Raw genomic sequence first — 20,754 nt, forward strand, 5'->3', positions numbered from 1 at the left:
GGAGAAGGAGTGGAGGAGTGGCCTTGTACATAAGGGAAGCTCTAGGCACCATGGAACTTGAGATCAAGGACGATCAGGTTAAGTGCCTGTGGGTGAAAAGTAGGGGGAAGGCCAACAAGACTGATATCCTGGTTGGAGTCTGTTATAGACCATCCATCCAGGACGAAAAGGTTGATGTATTATTCTATAAGCAGCTGGACGCTGTCTCAGGATCACCAGACCTGGTTCTTATGGGTGACTTTAACCTGCCTGATATCTGCTGGGAACGTAACACAGCAGAGAGGAGGCAGTCTGGAAGGTTCTTAGAGTGTATGGAGGACAGCTCCTTATCACAGGTGCTGTGTGAGACTACTTGACCTTTTTTTTATAAACAGAGAAGGGCTGGTGGGAGATGTGGTGGTTGGAGGCTGTCTGGGGCCCAGTGACCATGAAATAATTGAGTTTTCAATATGCAGCCAGGCTAAGAGGGGCAGCAACAAAACCTTCACTCGGGACATCCAGAGGGCAAACTCTGGCTTATTTAGGGAACTAACTCAGAACGTACCTTATGAAACAGCCCTTAAAAACAAAGGGTCCAGGAGGGCTGGACCTACTCCAAGAAAGAAATCTTGAAGGAACAGGAATAGGCTGTCCCAATGTGCTGGAAGATGAGCCTCCAGGGTAGACAGCCAGCCTAGATGGGCAATGAGCATCTGAATGAATTAAGGGAAAAAATTAGGGTGTATCACCTTTGGAAAAAAGGGGAGGTGACCTAGGAAATGTTTAAGGACTTTGCTAGGTCATGTAGGAAAAAGATTAGAGACAAAAGCCCATTTAGAACTTAGACTGGACACGGAGGAAAATACAGTAACAAAAGATAAGGAAAAGGCAGAGGTACTTAACACCTTCTTTGCCTCAATTTTTAATACCAAGATAGGTTGTCTTCCAGACAACTGGCCTCCTGAGCTGGTAGATGGAGTCAGGGAACAGTATAGTTGCCCTGTGATCCAGGAGAAAGCAGTTAGAGACCTGTTCAGCAGCTTGGATCCCCACAAGTCCATGGGACGAGATGGGATCCATCCTAGGGTGCTGAGAGAGCTGGCAGATGAGCTGGCCAAGTCACTCTCCATCATTTACCATCAGACCTGGCTCACTGGAGAGGTCCCAGACCACTGGAAGCTGGCCAACGTGATGCCCATCCACAAGAAGGGCCAGTTGGAGGAGCCAGGGAATTACAGGCCTGTCAGCCTGACCTCAGTGCCAGGCAAGACTATGGAACAGGTCATCTTGAGGGCAATCACACAGCACTTACAGGATGCCCAAGGGATCAGGCCCAGCCAGCATAGATTTATGAAAGTCAGGTCCTGCCTGACCAACCTGATCTCCTTCTATGATCAGGTGACCCACCTGGTGGATGTGGGGAAGGCTGTGGATGTAGTCTACCTGGACTTCAGCAAGGCCTTTGACACTGTCCCCCACAGCAAACTCCTGGACAAGCTGTCAGCCTGTGGCTTGGACAGCAGCACTCTGTGCTGGGTTAGGAACTGGCTGGAAAGCCATGCCCAGAGAGTGGTGGTGAATGGTGCCACATCCAGCTGGCAGCCAGGCACTAGTGGTGTGCCCCAAGGATCAGTGCTAGGACCCATCATGTTCAATATCTTTATTGATTATTTGGATGAGGGCATTGAGTCCACCATCAGTAAGTTTGCAGATGACACCAAGTTGGGGGCAGGTCTTGATCTGTTAGATGGTAGGAGAGATCTGCAGAAGGACCTTGACAGGCTGGACAGATGGGCAGAATCCAACGGCATGAGATTTAACACACTTAAGTGCCGGGTTCTACACAATGGTCACAACAACCCCATGCAGTGCTGCAGGCTGGGGACAGAGTGGCTGGAGAGCGGCCAGGCAGAAAGGGTCCTGGGGGTGCTGGTTGAACAGTAGGCTGAACATGAGCCAGCAGTGTGCCCAGGTAGTCAAGAAGGCCAATGGCATCCTGGCCTGTATCAGAAACAATGTGACCAGCAAGAGCAGGGAGGTCATTGTGCCCCTGTACTCAGCGCTGGTCAGGCCACACCTTGAGTCCTGTGTCCAGTTCTGGCCCCCACAGTTTAGGAAAGATGTTGACTTGCTGGAACATGTCCAGAGATGGGCAGAGAAGGGCTGGTGAGGAATTCAGAACACAAGCCCTATGAAGGGAGGCTGAGGGAGCTGGGGTTGCTTAGCCTGGAGAAGAGGAGGCTCAGAGGAAACTATATTGCTGTCTACAACTACCTAAAGGGTGGTTGTAGCCAGGTGGGGGTTGGTATCTTCTTCCAGGCAACCACCAACAGAACAAGAGGACACAGTCTCAAGCTGTTTAAGGGGGAAGTTTAGGTTTGATCTTAGAAGTTCTTCACAGAAAGAGTGATTGGCCATTGGAATGGGCTGTCCAGAGGGGTGGTGGTATCAGCACCCCTGGAGGTGTTTACGAGAAGATTGGATGAGGCACTTAGTGCCATGGCCATGTTGATTAGTTTGGGCTGGGTGATCAGTTGGACTTGGCAGTCTTGGAGGTCTCTTCCAACATGGTTGATTCTGTGATTCTGTGACCTTTACAGGTAATCTATAACAAACCCCAATAGCTTGCAAACATTAGCAATAGGCAATCATGCAGAGCAAAATCTTGGCTGGCTATACCTGCAATGCCCCTCAGGGGTCAAAGCAATCCAAGTCAATGCAGAATGGAAACGTCCAGCTTCACCACCCACTAGCAAGGAATATGGATTTATCACTTTAAATGTTATCAGCTGTCTTTAGTTGCCATTTCAGGAAAAAGTGAAAGAGGCAGACACTTCCCTGCTATGACAACACAATGCTTGCTCTTTCCTCCCTTTATAATAGCTTGTAAAATTTCCAAATTGAAAGCTTCAAGATTTTTAACTAAACATTCAACAATTTAACAAAATAACCACAGCCACTCTGGGCAGCACTTAGGTTCCTTTGCAAATGCAACATTCTCTCAGTCATACATGTCACTCTCAGTCACTCATGTTTGGATTAGAAATGAAAGACTATTCCCTGAGATAAATGTACACACATCACAAAGTAGGCTAAGCTCTGAAGAAGCAGGGTCTGAAGAAGCTGTCCTATCCAAAGAACTCCTTCGGACACTAAAATTCTTCAGGATCCCCTTCCTTGTCCTTAGAGTCTTGTGTTACATAGTGTGTTGGAAAATCTGGAAGTTGAAGTGAACTTTTCCCCTCACTTGCCTTGCTCATACCTTATTTAGGATTTTAGTGCTGTTTGGGGAACAGTTACAGACACTTTAAAATCACATTTGCTGGTATGATCTTTTATTTATTTACTCTAAGGATTCCCACATGGGAGAGTTCAGAGGCACTGCGGTGGAAGAATTTCAATGTTTCAAAATGCTTTCTGATGAAAACAACTCTGTCCTTATAAAAAATTCCTTCCTCTCTGATCCCAGCAGACCACTACGTGGACAGACCCCAGCAAACATAAGCAAACAGGTTATTACTTTGGTGTCTTCCCTTGTATCCCTGGGCCCCGCAGTTTAGGAAAGGTGTTGAGTTGCTGGAACATGTCCAGAGAAGGGCAACGAAGCTGGGGAGGGGTTTGGAGCACAAGCCCTATGAGGAGAGGCTGAGGCAGCTGGGGTTGCTTAGTCTGGAGAAGAGGAGGCTCAGGGGAGACCTTATTGCTGTCTACAACTACCTGAAGGGAGGTTGTAGACAAGTGGGGATTGGTCTCTTCTCCCAGGCAACCAGCACCAGAACAAGAGGACACAGTCTCAAGCTGCGCCAGAGGAGGTTTAGGCTGGATGTTAGGAAGATGTTCTTCACAGAGAGAGTGATTGGCATTGGAATGTGCTGCCCAGGGAGGTGGTGGAGTCACCATCACTGGAGGTGTTTAAGAGATGACTAGATGAGGCACTTGATGCCGTGGTTTAGTTTATTAGAAGGTGTTGGGTGATAGGTTGGACTTGATGATCTTGAAGGTCTTTCCCAACCTGGTTAATTCTATACTGCAGTAACTGTTACTGATAGAAATCTATCACTAGACAAAAATAATTAGTTTCCTAGAAGCCCAGCCAGAAAAACAAATTGATTAAAAAAAGTTTTGTACATCAGCAGATAAATAATAGTCACGATCCAATATATCAAGTATATTTGGCAGATCTAATCCAAATCTGCACCCTGGAATTAAAAGCAGAGCATAGTGCATTCAGAAGACTGACTAGGTATTCTCCATCACTACTGAAATCACTGGAAATATTCTACATTTCTTTATTTTAAAAAGAAACTAACTATGCTCATTGAATGCTGCATTCAGGTAATTTTGCCTTTTATCCAGTATCATACTATCAGTCAGGGTTGGAAGGGACCACAAAGATCATCTAGTTCCAACCCCCCTGCCATGGGCAGGGACAACCCTCACACTAGATCAGGCTAGCCAGAGCCTCATCCAGCCTGGTCTTAAACACCTCCAGGGATGGAGCCTCAACCACCTCCCTGGACAACCCATTCCAGGGCTTCGCCACTCTCATGGTGAAGAACCTCCTCCTCACATCCAGCCTGAATCTCTCCAGCTTCATTCTATTCCCCCTAGTGCTATCACTACCTGATATCTGAAGAAGTCCCTCCCCAGTAACCTGGTTTAATATTAGGCAAACAAATATCTAAGCTGTGCAACACTGTATGATTAATTACTTGCCCAGACTCTTCTAAAAGTAACAGCAACTGACATCAGTTTAATACCAAAAAGATTCTTAAGTTGCATATAGCTCACAGAAACTGGAAACTTAGGACATCATTCATTCTTTTGGAAACCTGCTATGCCCAACAGTAAATCTTTTCCTTCAGGCAGAAATGGTTAAGTAGCCTTGATCTTAACAAACTGTTACTACACACTGAAGAGTAATGGCACATTTATATTCAGAGTAAAATAATAGTCAAATCCTTGCTTGAAGCCAAATACACTGTTGAGCAGTGCACAACAAGAGTTGGGTGTTGTTATTACCATTCACATGTAACCATTATACTTCTCCGGTGTCTCTTTGTCCATTTTCAGTACTGAAAAGGTATCATCAGCTGAGGCAGAAAAAAAAATATACCACCCACACCAACCCAAGTGGGTGAACTGGTTTAAGTAAATTAAAGACTGTCTCTAAATGTTAATATTAAAACTTCTTTCCAACATACACCCACCTTGAAATTATGAAGGTTCTAAAACTTTTGAAATTACTATTATTACCACTACAGAAATAAATAGCAGGTGAGGTTGGTTTATAAATGCTTTCCATATATTTAAATATGTAGCAGTTAGGATAATTACACAGTCTCTTATGAGCCTCTTTTATCAAGCCATGATGGTATATTTTTACTGCATAAAAGCCGTATTTTCACAGAGATGTGTGTCGCTCGCCGCTCCTGAACCGCTTTAGAAGTCCTGAATAAGATACTATGACAGTTAAAAGGATCCAGATTATTCAAAAGAAAGGTTAGGCTCCTTTTACAAGAATAGCCAGGATATTACAAGCTCTCTGGCCTCCTTCTGCAAATAAAAAAAGATTATCCTTGCTTTCTGAGAGATTATTAAGGCAATTCACTTGTTTTACATTCTGCAATAAAATAAACTCTACTGCCATGCTGCCTAGAGCTCCTGTAGCTCATCCATTATGTAAATCTCCACAGAGTAGTTCAGCAAACATCATCTCAGTTCCACTGCACTTAATAAGACGACCTACACATCGAAGTTAATTTTCATCTTCCTCAGACCAACAGAAACTCCTTACTACTTAATTTGCAAGCCAGAGTCTCACTGTCATCTCTCTTCATTACCAAAGCCCAAGTTCATAAAGTTTTAAACAAAACTCAGACTTAATTCCAAATATGGGGGGGGGGGGGGAGGTTGCATCATCTCCAAATCCAAGAAAATACAGCCAAAGAAAAATAGTGTTTTGAATCTCACTATTTCTAGGACATCCTTTTTGATGTGTTTTCTTTCTTGGTGGTTTTTTCCCTAATAAAAAAAAAATTACTGAAACATTTCTATATTACTTGGATATTAACGTGGAAACCCAGTGTATGTTTACCTATACCACTTGAAAGTGGTATACCTATACCCTATGAAGAGAGGCTGAGGGAGCTGGGGTTGCTTAGCCTGGAGAAGAGGAGACTCAGGGGTGACCTCATTGCTCCCTACAACTATCTGAAGGGGGGTCGTAGAAAGGCAGAGGTTGGTCTCTTCTCTCAGGCAACCAGCACCAGAACAAGAGGACACAGTCTCAGGCTGCGCCAGGGGAGGTTTAGGCTGGAGGTTATGAGTAAGTTTTACACAGAGAGAGTGACTGCCCATTGGAATAGGTTGCCCAGGGAGGTGGTGGAGTCCCCATCACTGGAGGTGCTCAGGAGGAGACTTGATAGGGTTCTTGGTTGCATGGTTTAGTTGGTTGGGTGGTGTTGGATGATAGGTTGGACACGATGATCTTGAACGTCTCTTCCAACCTGGTCTATTCTATTCTATTCTATTCTATTCTATTCTATTCTATTCTATTCTATTCTATTCTATTCTATTCTATTCTATCCTATTCTATTTCTATTCTATTGGCAAGGGTTTTGTTTTCACTTAAGCTACGCCCACATGTCCATCACAGCTGACTGCAGCAATTGCAGCTGCAGCACACTGCTATCAAACTGAACCGAAACAACAAAAATCCCTAAGCAAATAGCAAAGTTCAAAAGAAGATGACAGCCTCCAAGCAGAAAACTTGCCCCTACCTGACTCATCATGGAACCTCTGCACAAGTGTGACCTAATCAATCACCAGGAGTACACATGAAGTACCGTGTAGGACGTGCAAGTGTGGGTCAAGATTCAGATTAGTAACAGCAGCTTATCTTCTCTTCTACACACATGTCCTTGGGTATATGAAATACCATATCCAGTGGTAGCATTGTTCAGGTCTGTTAGCAGTGCTTATCAGTATTAAAATAACTGCCTTCTCCTTACGTGCTAGCTACTGAATTCTAACACGTTCTTCTATGCCTTTCATATCAGAAGTGACAAATTGCCACTGCTTGACATTATTCTGTCTATGGCATGTCAAAAATACTAAAAACCCAAATACATTTATTTATAGCACTAAAATGTTTATTGTCAGACACATAGGAAAAGGAAAGCAACAAAAAAAAACCCATATGCAGTATTTCACAGTTTCTTCTTCAATGTATCTTAATCAGCACCACTGTGCAGACCAAGAACCATGAGGCTCTTCCTTTCTCATTGAGAAGTAAAAAGTGATTCTAAAATGCAGTTAGCTGTGCTAATTCATGATACTGTGAATTAATACCTCCCACAACAGATGTATCCTTTTCTTCCATGCAAACTTACATCCTGATAACTAATGGCCAGATCATTAAGAAGCAAGCAGAAGGCACAAGTCCTGCAAATCTCTGGTTTAAACTTGCTTTGTTTGATGGCTCATGCCTAACAAGCGAGAAGCGTTCAGCTTCTTGGAAACCAAAAACATGAGAGTATGAATTTAAACATTTTTTTCCCCATTAGGTGCTTTGGAAACTTGTGTCATACTTCTGAAAATACACACATTAAAATGGTCTTGTCAAACAGCATTGAAATTAAATGCCTCGCGCTTCCCTCTCTGGAGTAGTATAAATTTAGTCATTATTAGAATTAGTATAATTGTTCTCTAAGTGCTCTAGGAATAAAAGGTGAAATGAGCTCAGCGACTGCTCTTTCAATTCCCAGGAGAATGTGCCACAGCAAAGAAGTCAGGCTACTAGAGCAAGGATGCTCAGGAATGCTTTGAAAAACCAAGGACTGGGGAATGACTCCAAAGTGGAGCATGGTGTACTCACTACATCTGTGCTAGCATAGCTTAGAAGCAGAGAAGATGTCTGCTCTTCCAGGCAGGACATACAAATCCCATAGGAAGACAGAGATGCCTACTTGCTGTCTGCTGACTAGTGGATGATGGGAGCCTGCAGCAAAATTACTGAAGTTGAAAGGAATGAATCCAGGCATTTGAGATCTATCTCCCTGTGGACTACATCCTGTTACTTGTAACTAGTCCTTGCCAGGACTAGTAAGGCTGAGAGAGAAACTGAAGAAACTGGTCTGAAACAAACACCGGTTTGGAAACCCCCACTAAACTAACAAGGGCATTGCAGTCTCAACCAGAGTGTCCCTGAACATTCACCTAGCAGAACCAGGAGTCTGAATCTCCCTCAACAAGCAGCATTATTGCAACAGGAAGGGATCCTCTCTGTTTAGCTAAAGATAACCACAGCCTATGCCTTTTCATAGCCCATGAGAAATCAGAGCAGATTAAGTAAGCTTTTTGGAACACCTGTCCTGGTTTGGTTTCTTCCAAAAGCCACCTTGCTTACACAACTCAAGGCTATGCTGTGAAATGAAACAAAACACACCAGGCTAGGACATTCACAGAAGCATTTCCTGATCTAAGCTAAACCAGTATACTCAGCTCACATCCCAGCTCTAGCCTGGACTGATTCCTCCAAAACCAGCCTATAGTCTGAGGGACTGATCCTTCCACGGTTGTCTAGTAACACTGTGGACAAACCTCTACTAGTTTTGACTGGTCCTATTGAGCTCTCCAAGCCTTCTCCTTCAAATCTATGCACAGAGCCTCACACAAGAGCCCACAAAACTCAACAGTTGACTTGCTGGAACATGTGCAGAGAAGGGCAACAAAGCTGGAGAGGGGTTTGGAGCACAAGCCCTATGAGGAGAGGCTGAGAGAGCTGGGGTTGCTTAGCCTGGAGAAGAGGAGGCTCAGAGGAGACTTTATTGCTCTCTACCTGAAGGGAGGTTGTAGACAGGTAGGGGCTGGTCTCTTCTCCCAGGTAACCCGCACCAGAACAAGAGGACACAGTCTCAAGCTGCACCATGGGAGGTTTAGGCTTGATGTAAGGAAAAAATTCTTCATAGAGAGAGTGATTTCCCATTGGAATGGGCTGCCTGGGGAGGTGGTGGAGTCGCCATCGCCTGGGGAGGTGTTCAGGAGGAGACTTGACGGGGTGCTTGGTGCCATGGTTTAGTTGATTAGATGGTGTTAGATGATAGGTTGGACACGATGATTTCAAAGGTGCCTTCCAACCTGGTCTATTCTATTCTATTCTTTCATGGCGTGGAAACACGACACTGACACACCTCCAATTGTCTCCAAAAACACTAACGAGCAACAGTAGCAGCACAAAAGGTACAGGAGGACACACATACTCCTGTGGCAAGTGTAGTATGGAGGGAGCTAACCCTGGCCAGCGGGCACACAGGAAGCTGGTATGGCTCACACCACAGCCACAGTTTGCTCCCTGAAGTGGATGCGCTCAGCAAGGCAGATATGGCTGGTCCTACATTTAGGCCTGGTAGTCTCAAGGTACTAAACGCATCTGTGGCTACAACTGAGGAAATGCTCACAACAAAATTTCTCACCTTCCATAGTAAGTTTCTTTCATATAACCTAAAACATGCATTTTGGAGACTACAAGAGGTAGTGGCATCTGCTTCTTGTCTTCCCAAGAAGTATGAACTCTGCTTGTAACAGTGCATCTCTTCTCTCTCCCAGCACGGGAACACTGACACACCACACATTTCAAATACCAGAAATGGGAACCAAGGATGCCTGTGCAGGCATTAGAAATTCATTTGTTATTTTATGATCACAGCCTAGCTTTTAATATCCCTGTTCTCATCTCTGTCAAAACTTTCCAACACGAAGACTTCCATTTATACAACTTTAAAATACAAACCAAAGTTGACCAAATGCCTCCCAGATCCCCAAACTTCAAAAACCAAAGCCACAGTTACAGGTGGACACTCACCACAGGCAGAGTTTAAGCTCTGCAGGACTTAAATCAATTAAAAAGTTTAGTAATCACACACCAAGCCTCACGATCAACGTGTTTAATAAGATTCCAATGTGTTTACTAATAAAAATTGTGAGAAGGTATCTATTAACTTGTAGAAGTAGCTTAACAGGCATTCTACTGCACTGAGTTACATAAATAGGTGCTGAAGCAGGCCCTTAAACACAGCTTTCACCTCTATCCACAATTTACCAGTCACAGACATCATTATCGCCTATCCCTTTGTGGAGAAGTGATCTTAGCGACACCAGCAAGATCTGCCTTCACTTTAAAGTGACATTTACTAGTGTCAATTACATGAATCTGAAAAGAACTCTGGTATTTTAATATTCTACATTTTCATCACATTTTATCAATTCTGGATTAATTACTCTCCCGTGAGTTGCACTACAATGTAGGCTGCCTTACTCCTCCACACATCACCTCATATGAAGGTGCTGCCATCCTTTTTTATGCAACTCTCCATTCTTCCCATTTCAAAAAACTGTTTAATAAATAGGATTTTAATTCAAGAATTACTGCAAAAATCAATGCACCTGAAACATCCCACGGCAGTTCCAAGCAGAAATGTGTGCAGCCACTGGGATGCAAACCACTGCGGAACAAGCTACATTTCTCCCGATGCTGAGCAAAGCCTCTTGGGCAGCTCTGCACTGACTACTCAAAAAAAATAACCTTCGTTGCTATATTTCAAGAGCTCTGTACTTATTGATTTTAAAGCCTCAAACTTTGCTTTAACAGCAAACCAGGATTTGACAGGGAAGTCTAACCCAAGCCATTCCTACCTCCGCTGCCTTTCTGTAGTGTGAGGGTGCAGAAAGCCCACAGCTATCTTCAACCATAGAAGTAAAGCTTCTAAAAGATATTGTGTTTTTAATATAGGAATCTTAAAAGCAATGGTTACAATAGACACTGGCAGGAATAAAGTAGTAGGACAAAACACTCAGGATCATAATTCAACTTGATTTAAACAGGGTCAAATCACAAGCCAAGAACTAAATATGACTTGGCCCTAACCGATGAAGTGATTTTGTGTCTCTGTGTGTGTATGCGCTTTGGATACCCGCCCACAATTTTTCAGCTATGGGGATCAGTTCCAAGACCACCTCCCCCCACCTCCCAGCAAGGCTGAGCCAGCAGGAAGCAAACCTGGAGGCTACACCACTCTATGCATGGCTCCCCAGCAAACCATCAGCCCCACCAATACCTGACAGGAAAGGATGGAAGCCAGAGAGAGCACAATGTGCAGCAGTCAGTGTAAGGAACAGAAAAAGGAATAAAGTTTCTGGTGCTCCTGCCTCTCCTGAATATAAATTTGTGGAAAAGTTTTCCTCCCAGTCTACAGTTTCTTAAGTTTTACATCTTTTAGTGACAGTAAGTAAAAACAGATCCCTCATAGAGTATCAGATTGGAAGGGACCTCAAGGATCCCATGGTCCAACCTCTCTTGGGAAAGGCATACTCTAGACCCTTAGACTATGACTGGGCTCCAGAAAACAAATTGCACGCTCTCTATTTACACTGTGAAATAGTCACTAAATATCAACCACCAATTGACTGTTAAGTGACACATCTTGATAAATGCTAGACAAGAGAGGAAACTAAAAACAACTTCACAGTCTCTCTGCCTTGCTGAATGGGGCCATCAGTCATTTTTAAATGGTCATTTGTTACACTGTTTTATCCAAGATATTTATGATCATAATGAATTGAGACAAAACATCAAACTACAGGCTCTTTGCCTGAGAGTAATCTAAACTGAAAAGAACATGACAGAAAGGATGGATGAAAGGCTAGTGCAAAATAACTCTCTTGAGATTAATATTTTATCCTGTTGACGTTTCTAATCATAATTATACTCCAAGAATCCACTGAATCACATTAGATGTGAAAGATCACTTAAAAGCAGTGACTTTCTAGGAAAGACGCATTTGCTTGTAATAAATATGGAGGTGACAGCTGACAGAAAAAAACAAGTGTATCAGCACACTGTAACTAATATTCTCACGATCACAAAACTTCCTCAAAATACACTCAAAACAAAACTAAGGAAAAAAACAGGAAAAAATTACTTTTCATCATGACTAAAGTCGCAGAAAAAGCAAAGATTGAAAGCCCACTGAGTCCAAATGCTATCCAAAATGAGGGTAGCTCCAAAGTCAGGGGGATGGAATTGTCCTACCCCAAGATCAGAAGTTTTCAGTTTGCTGAACTTGATGAGGTCCCTGCCAAGGTCACCCTGAATAGCAACCTCTTCCCTTCATTGCATCAGCTGGGTCCCACTGTGCAATACCATGTATCTAGCCTGCAGCTCAGACGACCTGCACCCTTCTATACTCAGCTCCACACAGGGCATATCAGAGGTTGGGAGAATGTTGAGATAGGGTTCAAGTAAAACTCCTTTGTATTAAGCCCCTCCCTCTAAACAACTGAGCCAAAGTTTGCTCTTGTTTTGGTTTGTTTGTTGTTTATTTTTAAAGAGATGGCACAGAGATTACATTTGTCAGACAGCAGTATTTCCTGGGCTTAGGACATAGTCCTCTTTAAAAAATAAGCAGTTATCTCCTAACACCACTGAATTCAACATAGTTGAATGTTCAAAAGATTATAAACATCTTAGAACATCATTAAACCTGATGAAACAAACCATCCAGCAGCATTTCTACAAGCTGTTCACAAAACCAGTGTGAGTGGGAGACGGCAACCAAGACCACTTGTTAAGTACAACCCTGACTTGCCTTTCCAATCTGAGGAACATCTTCCCCTTTAATTTCACTCTCTGACCTCCTTTCAGTTACTTGTTTTTGAAGTCTTAATCTTTGTTTTGCCTGAGACTTCCTGATCTCTATTTCCTCCCTATCAGTTAGCCATTTCCTTACCAGGTCCTACTCTGGTTTCACACAGAATCAAATGGTGGGCTTGGAAGGGACCTCTGGGGTTCAGCAATCCCCAACCTCCTGCAGGTTTGCCTAGTCTAGGTTGCACAGGAACACATCCAGGCAGGTTTTGAAAGTCTCCAGAGAAGGAGACTCCACAACTTTTCTGGGCAGTCTGTTCCAGTGCTCTATCACACTGAAAGTAGCTTATCCTTATGTTTAGGTAGAACTTCCCATTTTCTAATTTGTGTCCTTTGCCCCTTGTCCTATCACTGGGCACCACTGAAAAAGAGTCTGGGACCATCCTCTTGGCACCCACTCCTTTGCAAATTTATTGAGCATTGACAAAATCCCCTCTCAATCTTTTCTCGGGGTTAAACAGGCCCACATCTCTCAGCCTTTCCTCTTAAGAGAGGCACTCTAATCCCCTAGCCGGCATTGAAGCTATCCATTGGACTCTCTCCAGTATCTCCTTGTCTCTCCTGAATTGGAGAGCCCAGAACTGAACACAGTGTTCTAGATGTGGCCTCACTAGGGTAGAGGTAGAGGAGAACCTTCCTCGACCTGCTGGTAACACCACCTCTCACCTCCACACATCTGAATTCCATCACTGTAAAAATCCATACATTTTAAATGTCAGATTCAACAGAAAACTGAACCTCTGGATTCAGTTACTGCTATTATGGAAAACGTAGATGGATCATAAACTACATGAATTCAACAGACATGTATGCCATCAGGCTTATTGTGCATATCTCTTTTTTATCCTGGGAAAGATTCATCTGACCTCATGAGACAGAAAAAATGACGTTCAGATTGTCTTCATTAGTTGCATATAGGCTTAGATGTCAGTTATTTTTATACAACCACATTTACATGTATTGTGATATGGTATGAGGCAGACCAACAACAATCTAAAACACACTAATACAACTTACAGATAATGCAACCCAACTTCTTTGGCTTTGTTGCTTGATATACCAAGGTACTCATGTTAGCAATGGAAAGCTTAGGGTACTGGGTGAAATCCAATCTCTTTCTTACTGGAGCCAGAACTTTACAAATTTATAACAGTGACCACAGAGGAGCCTTCTCCACCTCGATGACTTAAGTTTTCTGGAATCAGTCTTCTCACAAAAGGAATTTTCAACTTTGGATTTGGAAATTCTCCACATAAGTTTTTTCTCTCATTCAGCGATATTTCATCATGGTCTTCTCCTCATATAAAGGATTAACAGCTGGATTCAGAGCCCTAGGTTTGCAATGACTGCCAAACAGAAAACACGTGGAGAAATAACTTGGTATCCCCTCCTTTATCTGCACATATTTTATGCAGCTTCCCCACAATTACTGTGGGGTGTCATTAGCAGGGCATGAGAGAGTGGAACTATGGCTTGGCATGAAAGAGGTCACCTTGTTTACTGTTCTTCCTTTTGTCACTACTCTGTGTTGAATGAGAAAGGCAAAAGGAGGGAGAGGAACAGAGATACAGAGCTACCTAGCACTGCTGCATCTCCCAAGCAACTACAGGCCTTACAAAAAACAAAAGAAAAAAGGTAGAGAAAAGGCCATGCTTTCAGGAGTCTTTTGCATTAGCCAGATGTGGATACTCTCCCTCCTCTGTGCAGACTTTAGTTACGACAGCCTCTCTCAAGGATCTGACAAATCCTTAACTTTTTCTGCCCTGGTGTCATTTTCCAGGCCAAATACCTAAAGACAGTACTCTAGTATCTGGAATAGTCTTAGTCTAGCTCTGTTTCTCCTCAGTTCAGTGCAAAAACATTACCACACTATGAAATTACTGCTCTGTGCTGTCTTCTGGAGAGCATGAATATTCCATTGTAACATAACAATACCAGAGATAGCTTACAGGTAATTAGTTTGATCTGCACTCCTTTCACACTTTCTGCCAGTAAAGAGCTTCCCCAAGTTTGTACATACAGGATTTTATCAATTGCAGCTCTGAAAGATGTAAGAAAGGTTTGGATGGCACCATTTTTTCACTCTGCTATTCATAAACCAGGAGGTTTGAGTGGGGAAATGTTTGTTACCCCATGATGCCTGCCCATCCCAAGCTGTTGGTATGGACAGCAGACACCAACACATCAGCAAACTAAAGAGAAACTCCTTAAAACAATGTGCTCTTGTTTCAGCAGGCAACAATTGCTGGTTCACATCTAGGCATGTAAGTCCCCAATTCCACAGAGAAGTTGTGCACATCACTGCAGAGCTACTAATACAACTCACTGACTCTCTTAGGGTTTAAATTTGGTTCCTGTATGATGACCATGTTTCCCATGTCCTATGGTATAAAAAGTAGATGTGTTATGGATGCTTCCAAACTAAAGACTGTTTTATTGACTGTTATTTTGGAAGACTGGATTCAAGAACACAGTAGATTCCCTCAAAACTTACACTGCTAGTGAATCTGAAACTAGCTAGGATTAGCATGTCTACCACCTGTTGGAAACTCTAAAGAGTATACTCAAGAAGGAATTAAACTCTTCTGTACCCAGGTCAGTTGTTGGTAAATTGCAAAACTTCAGAACCACTACAAAAAAAAACCCACTGGAATGGGCTGCCCAAGGAGGTGGTGGAGTCCCCATCACTGGAGGTGTTCAGGAGGAGACTTGATAGGGTGCTTGGTTGCATGGTTTAGCTGATTAGGTGGTGTTGGATGATGGGTTGGACACAATGATCTTGAAGGTCTCTTCCAACCTGGTCTATTCTATTCTATTCTATTCTATTCTATTCTATTCTATTCTATTCTATTCTATTCTATTCTATTCTATTCTAAAAGATCAATTTAAAACAAACCATTGCTGAGATAAGTAAAGAACCTTTGCCCTCCTGAACTACTTTGATCAAGTTAAAAGAGCTACAGACTCAGATTCCTGATAATGAACTAGCACTGAGGTTTTGAAAAAGAGCTGGAGGTCATGAATTATTTTTTTATTGTTCCCACCTCTGACTGGCATCCAGGAAAGAGGTTTTCCACTGTTAACATATCCCTCCCTGCCTAGTAGCATTTCCAAAATGCCTTATTTAACTGAGTTGCTTTGCAGCATCCCACTGGACTGCACCCTGCAATGCACTGCACCACACCCTGCATTTGTCATTGCAATTAATCTGCTCTGGTGCCAACCCACAGGCACCATCAGCATTGTTTAAATGGTGCTGGCTGGAATCTGTTAACGTCCCACTGCATCCACAGCCTGTAGCTCACAGTTACCAACAATTTGGATTGACAGATGTCCAGGTCTACAGAATTCATCATCTTACAAAACGTAACAATAAAGTCAGGACAGCATGGAGGACCACTAACAGCTTCTTCCTTTGTAACCGGCACAGAAAAAGCACGCTGTAAGACAGCCACCTCTCTATGATAAGAAAACAAAGCACCAAGGTACATCCAAAGGTATCACATCCTATTTGACTTCTTAAACAGCACTGTCAAAGTGGCATTCGAGTACCACTCGACAACCTATTAAGCTTCATAGCCCATAGCTGTAATGAAAGACAACACATCTCCCATTCCCCGCTTCATCCTTGCACTTAAGAATAATGAGCACCGCTCTGCATCAGCCCATTCAAACACCTGGCTTCAAAAGAATGACCCATTTTTTTAACATACTATTAAACTTTCCTTTGAACATTCAGGTTTGGTCAGAAAAATGTTAAGTTACAGCTGTGGTAAGCTCTAGTACTCCCCTGCCTGAAGGACAATATGTCACGTGAAGCTCAGATCACTATTTCATCTATTACATTACGTAACATGATACAAGTTTTTGATAATAGCAGTAACATGCAAAATGCCCATGGCTGTAAAAATGTCAACCAACTTTTATGGCTTTCCTCTTCATATGAATATTCAGTCAACCATCCGTCCCTAGCTCCACTTCAGTCCTGAAAAGGAAAAGATTAAATAAATTAATGGATGTGGGTTTTAAAGGTTCATTAGTTTCTCAAATATTGTTCTACATGTAAATAAAATCTAATCGTGGACACAGTAAAACAGAGGTCATAACAACAAAGTTTAAAATAACTTTAAATAAAACTGCAGAAATATGACCAAAAAATGCATTGGAGAAAACCTTATTTCTTCTTAACCAATTATTTTAGTCACTGCTCTCAGCGCTTCTAACTCCTGAGTTGCTCCTTCAGCAAACTAAATCCTAACTGCTTTAATCAGTCTTCAGGGCCCATTCTGTATCAGTACCCTATCACAGTATCACAGTATAACTAAGGTTGGAAGAGACCTCGAGGATCATCAAGTCCAACCTATCAACACAGACCCCATGACTAGACCATGGCACCAAGTGCCACGTCCAATCCCCTCTTGAACGCCTTCAGGGACGGTGACTCAACCACCTCCCTGGGCAGCACATTCCAATGAAGAATGACTCGCTCGGTGAAGAACTTCCTCCTCACCTCGAGTCTAAACCTCCCCTGGCACAGCTTGAGACTGTGTCCCCTTGTTCTGGTGCTGGTTGCCTGGGAGAAGAGGCCAACCCCTTCCCGGCTACAACCACCTTTCAGGTAGTTGTAGAGAGCAATGAGGTCACCCCTGAGCCTCCTCTTCTCCAGGATAAACAATGCCAGCTCCCTCAGCCTCTCCTCATAGGGCTTGTGTTCAAGGCCTCTCAACAGCCTTGTTGCCCTTCTCTGGACACATTCAAGTGTTTTGATGTTCTTCTTAAACTGAGGGGCCCAGAACTGGACACAGTGCTCAAGGTGTGGCCTAACCAATGCAGAGTACAGGGGCACAATGACCTCTCTGCTCCTGCTGGCCACACTATGCCTAATGCAGGCCAGGATGCCATTGGCCTTCTTGGCCACCTGGGCACACTGCTGGCTCATATTCAGGTGGCTGTCAATCAGCATCCCCAGGTCCCTCTCTGTTTGGGAGCTCTCCAGCCCCTCCGACCCCAGCCTATAGCTCTGCATGGGATTGCCGTAGCCAAAGTGCAGCACTCGGCACTTGGACTTGTTGAATACCATCCCATTGGACTCTGCCCATCTGTCCAGTCGGTCGAGGTCCCTCTGCAGAGCCTTTTCTACCCTCTAACTGACTAACATCTGCTCCTAACTTGGTGTCATCTGCAAGCTTGCTGATGACTGACTCGACCCCTTCATCCAGATCATCGATTAAGATGTTGAAGAGGACAGGGCTCAGCACTGATCCCTGGGGGACACCACTGGTGACTGGCCGCCAGCTGGATGTGGCACCATTCACCGCCACTCTCTGGGCTCGGCCCTTCAGCCAGTTCCTAACCCAGCACAGAGTGTAATGGTCCAAGCCACGAGCTGGCAGCTTAGACAGCAGTTTGCTGTGGGGGACGGTGTCAAAGGCCTTGCTGAAGTCCAGGTAGACCACATCCACAGGCCTCCCCACGTCCACCAGACGGGTCACCTGATCATAGAAGGAGATCAGGTTGGAGAGGCAGGACCTGCCCTTCCTAAATCCATGTTGGCTGGACCTGAGCTCTTGGTCATCCTTCAGGTTTGTATGTTTGTAGAGGTAAACCTTCCAGCAGTTACAGAGCTTGAATATTCTCTGCTGGTATTTCAAAATGTGCTTCCCACATGTAATATGACAGATCTGGATAATAACACATTAAAAGCCAAAATACATTTATTAGTGAGCCCTGTCAGCACTGCAACCATGGGAAACAACTGTGTAAGACCATTAACTATTTTGAATACTTATTTCCTGAAAGGTTTCCTATGGATTACTTTAGTTATGTTTTCATGTGAATCTATATGGTCTTCCAGTATCTGAAGGGGGCCTACAGGAAGGCTGGGGAAGGACTTCTCAGGATCTCAGGTAGTGATAGGACTAGGAGGAATGGAATGAAGCTGGAGGTGGGGAGATTCAGGCTGGATGTGAGGAGGAAGTTCTTCACCATGACAGTGGTGAAGCTCTGGAATGGGTTGTCCAGGGAGGTGGTTGAGGCCCCATCCCTGGAGGTGTTTAAGACCAGGCTGGATGAGGCTCTGGCCAGCCTGATCTAGTGTGAGGGTTGGAACTAGATGATCCTTGTGGTCCCTTCCAACCCTGACTGATACTATGATACTATACAAGAAAAATGTTTATAGAGATTAAAATACTGTATTATACTTTTGGGAAGCTCCTTTAGGTTTAAGAGAATATATTACAAATATTAAAGCCTTGGTAGGGGACACACCCTTCAGATGTCCAATATTTACATATTTTAAACATCTTGCCAGAATATATGTATAGATCTGGAGGCAAATGCTGCTTACATATGTCTCTCTCTTGATAATACAAATAGTGTGAAGTCAAGAATGTAAATCCCCTGTCAGAGTTATTACACAAACAATCTGCCGTTATTTTTACATCATTGGAAATAAGGTCATCCTTCAAATCACAGTGGAGCATCACCTGCCCACTTTGAAACCACAACCTAGTATTTCATCACTGCTGCATATATAACAACATGACTAACAGGTTTCCAAATAGTATGCAAACTTCTATGCTGAAAACAAGACCAGAAGCTCCCTTCAGCACAAAAAGTCAGTAAATATTCATATACTATGCTACTATTATACTGACTAAACACCACGTTCTTCATTCTATTTCTAGTAACATACAAAGGTTAATAGAAAAATAATAAAATACTAAGGTTAATAGAAATATTCATATGAATCATAAAAGGCTGCAAAATTACCACAAACACCAAGCCAATTAAACATAAGTAAATACTGAAGGTTTGAAGCATGAAAAGTACTGTATGACCATTTGCCCCACCTCCCACATATCTTGCACTGTCTTTCCTTTTTATTTTGTTTAATCTCCCTTGGCACTGATGGTTTTCTTTGTTGGTTTTGTTTGGTTGGTTTGGGTTTTGCTTGTTTGTTTTTTTAACTGGATACTTGAAGAGCCACCTTTGAGTTTCTAGATTCTCTTTTTCTGTGCTAACATTCAAAAACGGGGCAACTGCCCCAGGTTTTCCATATCTTGGATTTACAGGATGTGGTTACCCAACCTGAGCAGTCACCAAGTTCTTTAAAATTAAATGCAATGCATTCAAAAAGCTTCATGGGGTCTCTGCCTGAGAAAGACAGAGTTTGACCTTTAGTTGTTTCCATTCTCCAGGTTTTCTCATCATTACACCTCCCTAAATGCACACAAACACACACGCTCCTACAAAGCAACTTAGCTTCAGGTTACACATGAGCACAGAAGTCCTATTAGGTTACCGTGGCTATGGTGATAGAGCAAACATGGGGGGGGGGGGGGGGGTGGGTGGGTTCAAAACGTTTCACACAAGGCTCTCCACTCAGCCATAGCCACAGCTGGTTTTCTGTTATTAAATCATGTACAACATCCCTCCTCATGAAAAAAACTACTTCATTAGCAATGACAAATAATTAGATTTGCTTATTAATTCTCTTCAGGTTTGCACAATTTATCAAGCACTGCATCGCCTATGTCCTTGCATTACTGGAGTGCTCTCCTCCATGGAAGAGTTCTTGCCTGTCCAGGGCCGGACCACAAGTTCCAGCAGAGCCATTGCCCCTCAACACTGCTCCACCGCGATACAAGTAGTTTGAGGATAGGACAGGGGTACCCCTTAGCACTGACTGCCAGGGTAGTTTATGGCCAATGTGCACAACACACATGCCACCCATACAGACCACAAGCCTCACTGGAACTATTGTAGGCTGCCTTTGGGGAGCAGATGAAAAGCAAACAGTTAATCTGAAATGAGCATTTAACTGACAACTGCACAAATCTGTTGCCTGATTTTCAAAACAGCTGAAGAGTTGCTTCTTCAGACAAATTACTCCAAAATTCATATGAAAAATGGGACCACCTGTCCTTTCAGATCTAGTGCATCCATTCTGCCATGTTTTTGCCAGTGTGAAACCTGCTTTGGACTTGCAGCTTACTGTGAAATCTCGGTTTCTACTGTCAGAAATATGATAGAGGATGTTGGAAGTCCAAATTGAAGCATGCCAAGTG

General features: G+C 43.3%; 1 protein-coding gene across 6 annotated transcripts in view; it reads right to left on the reverse strand.

The window, feature by feature from the left end:
• The window catches only part of KLF12 (KLF transcription factor 12), a 311,165-nt gene that overhangs the window by 211,102 nt on the left and 79,309 nt on the right, over positions 1–20,754 (reverse strand). For all 6 annotated transcript variants that reach the window (XM_068153456.1, XM_068153394.1, XM_068153217.1 and 3 more), the window contains one exon: positions 16,607–16,670. In XM_068153456.1, coding sequence (XP_068009557.1) covers positions 16,607–16,627 — 21 coding nt within the window. In that variant the 5' untranslated portion in view covers positions 16,628–16,670. The remainder of the gene's footprint in view (positions 1–16,606; positions 16,671–20,754) is intronic.

Source organism: Melanerpes formicivorus, unplaced genomic scaffold (genome assembly GCF_026170545.1).
Source record: "Melanerpes formicivorus ecotype bairdi unplaced genomic scaffold, bMelFor1.0.p_v2 SCAF_1, whole genome shotgun sequence".
Lineage (NCBI taxonomy): Eukaryota > Metazoa > Chordata > Aves > Piciformes > Picidae > Melanerpes > Melanerpes formicivorus.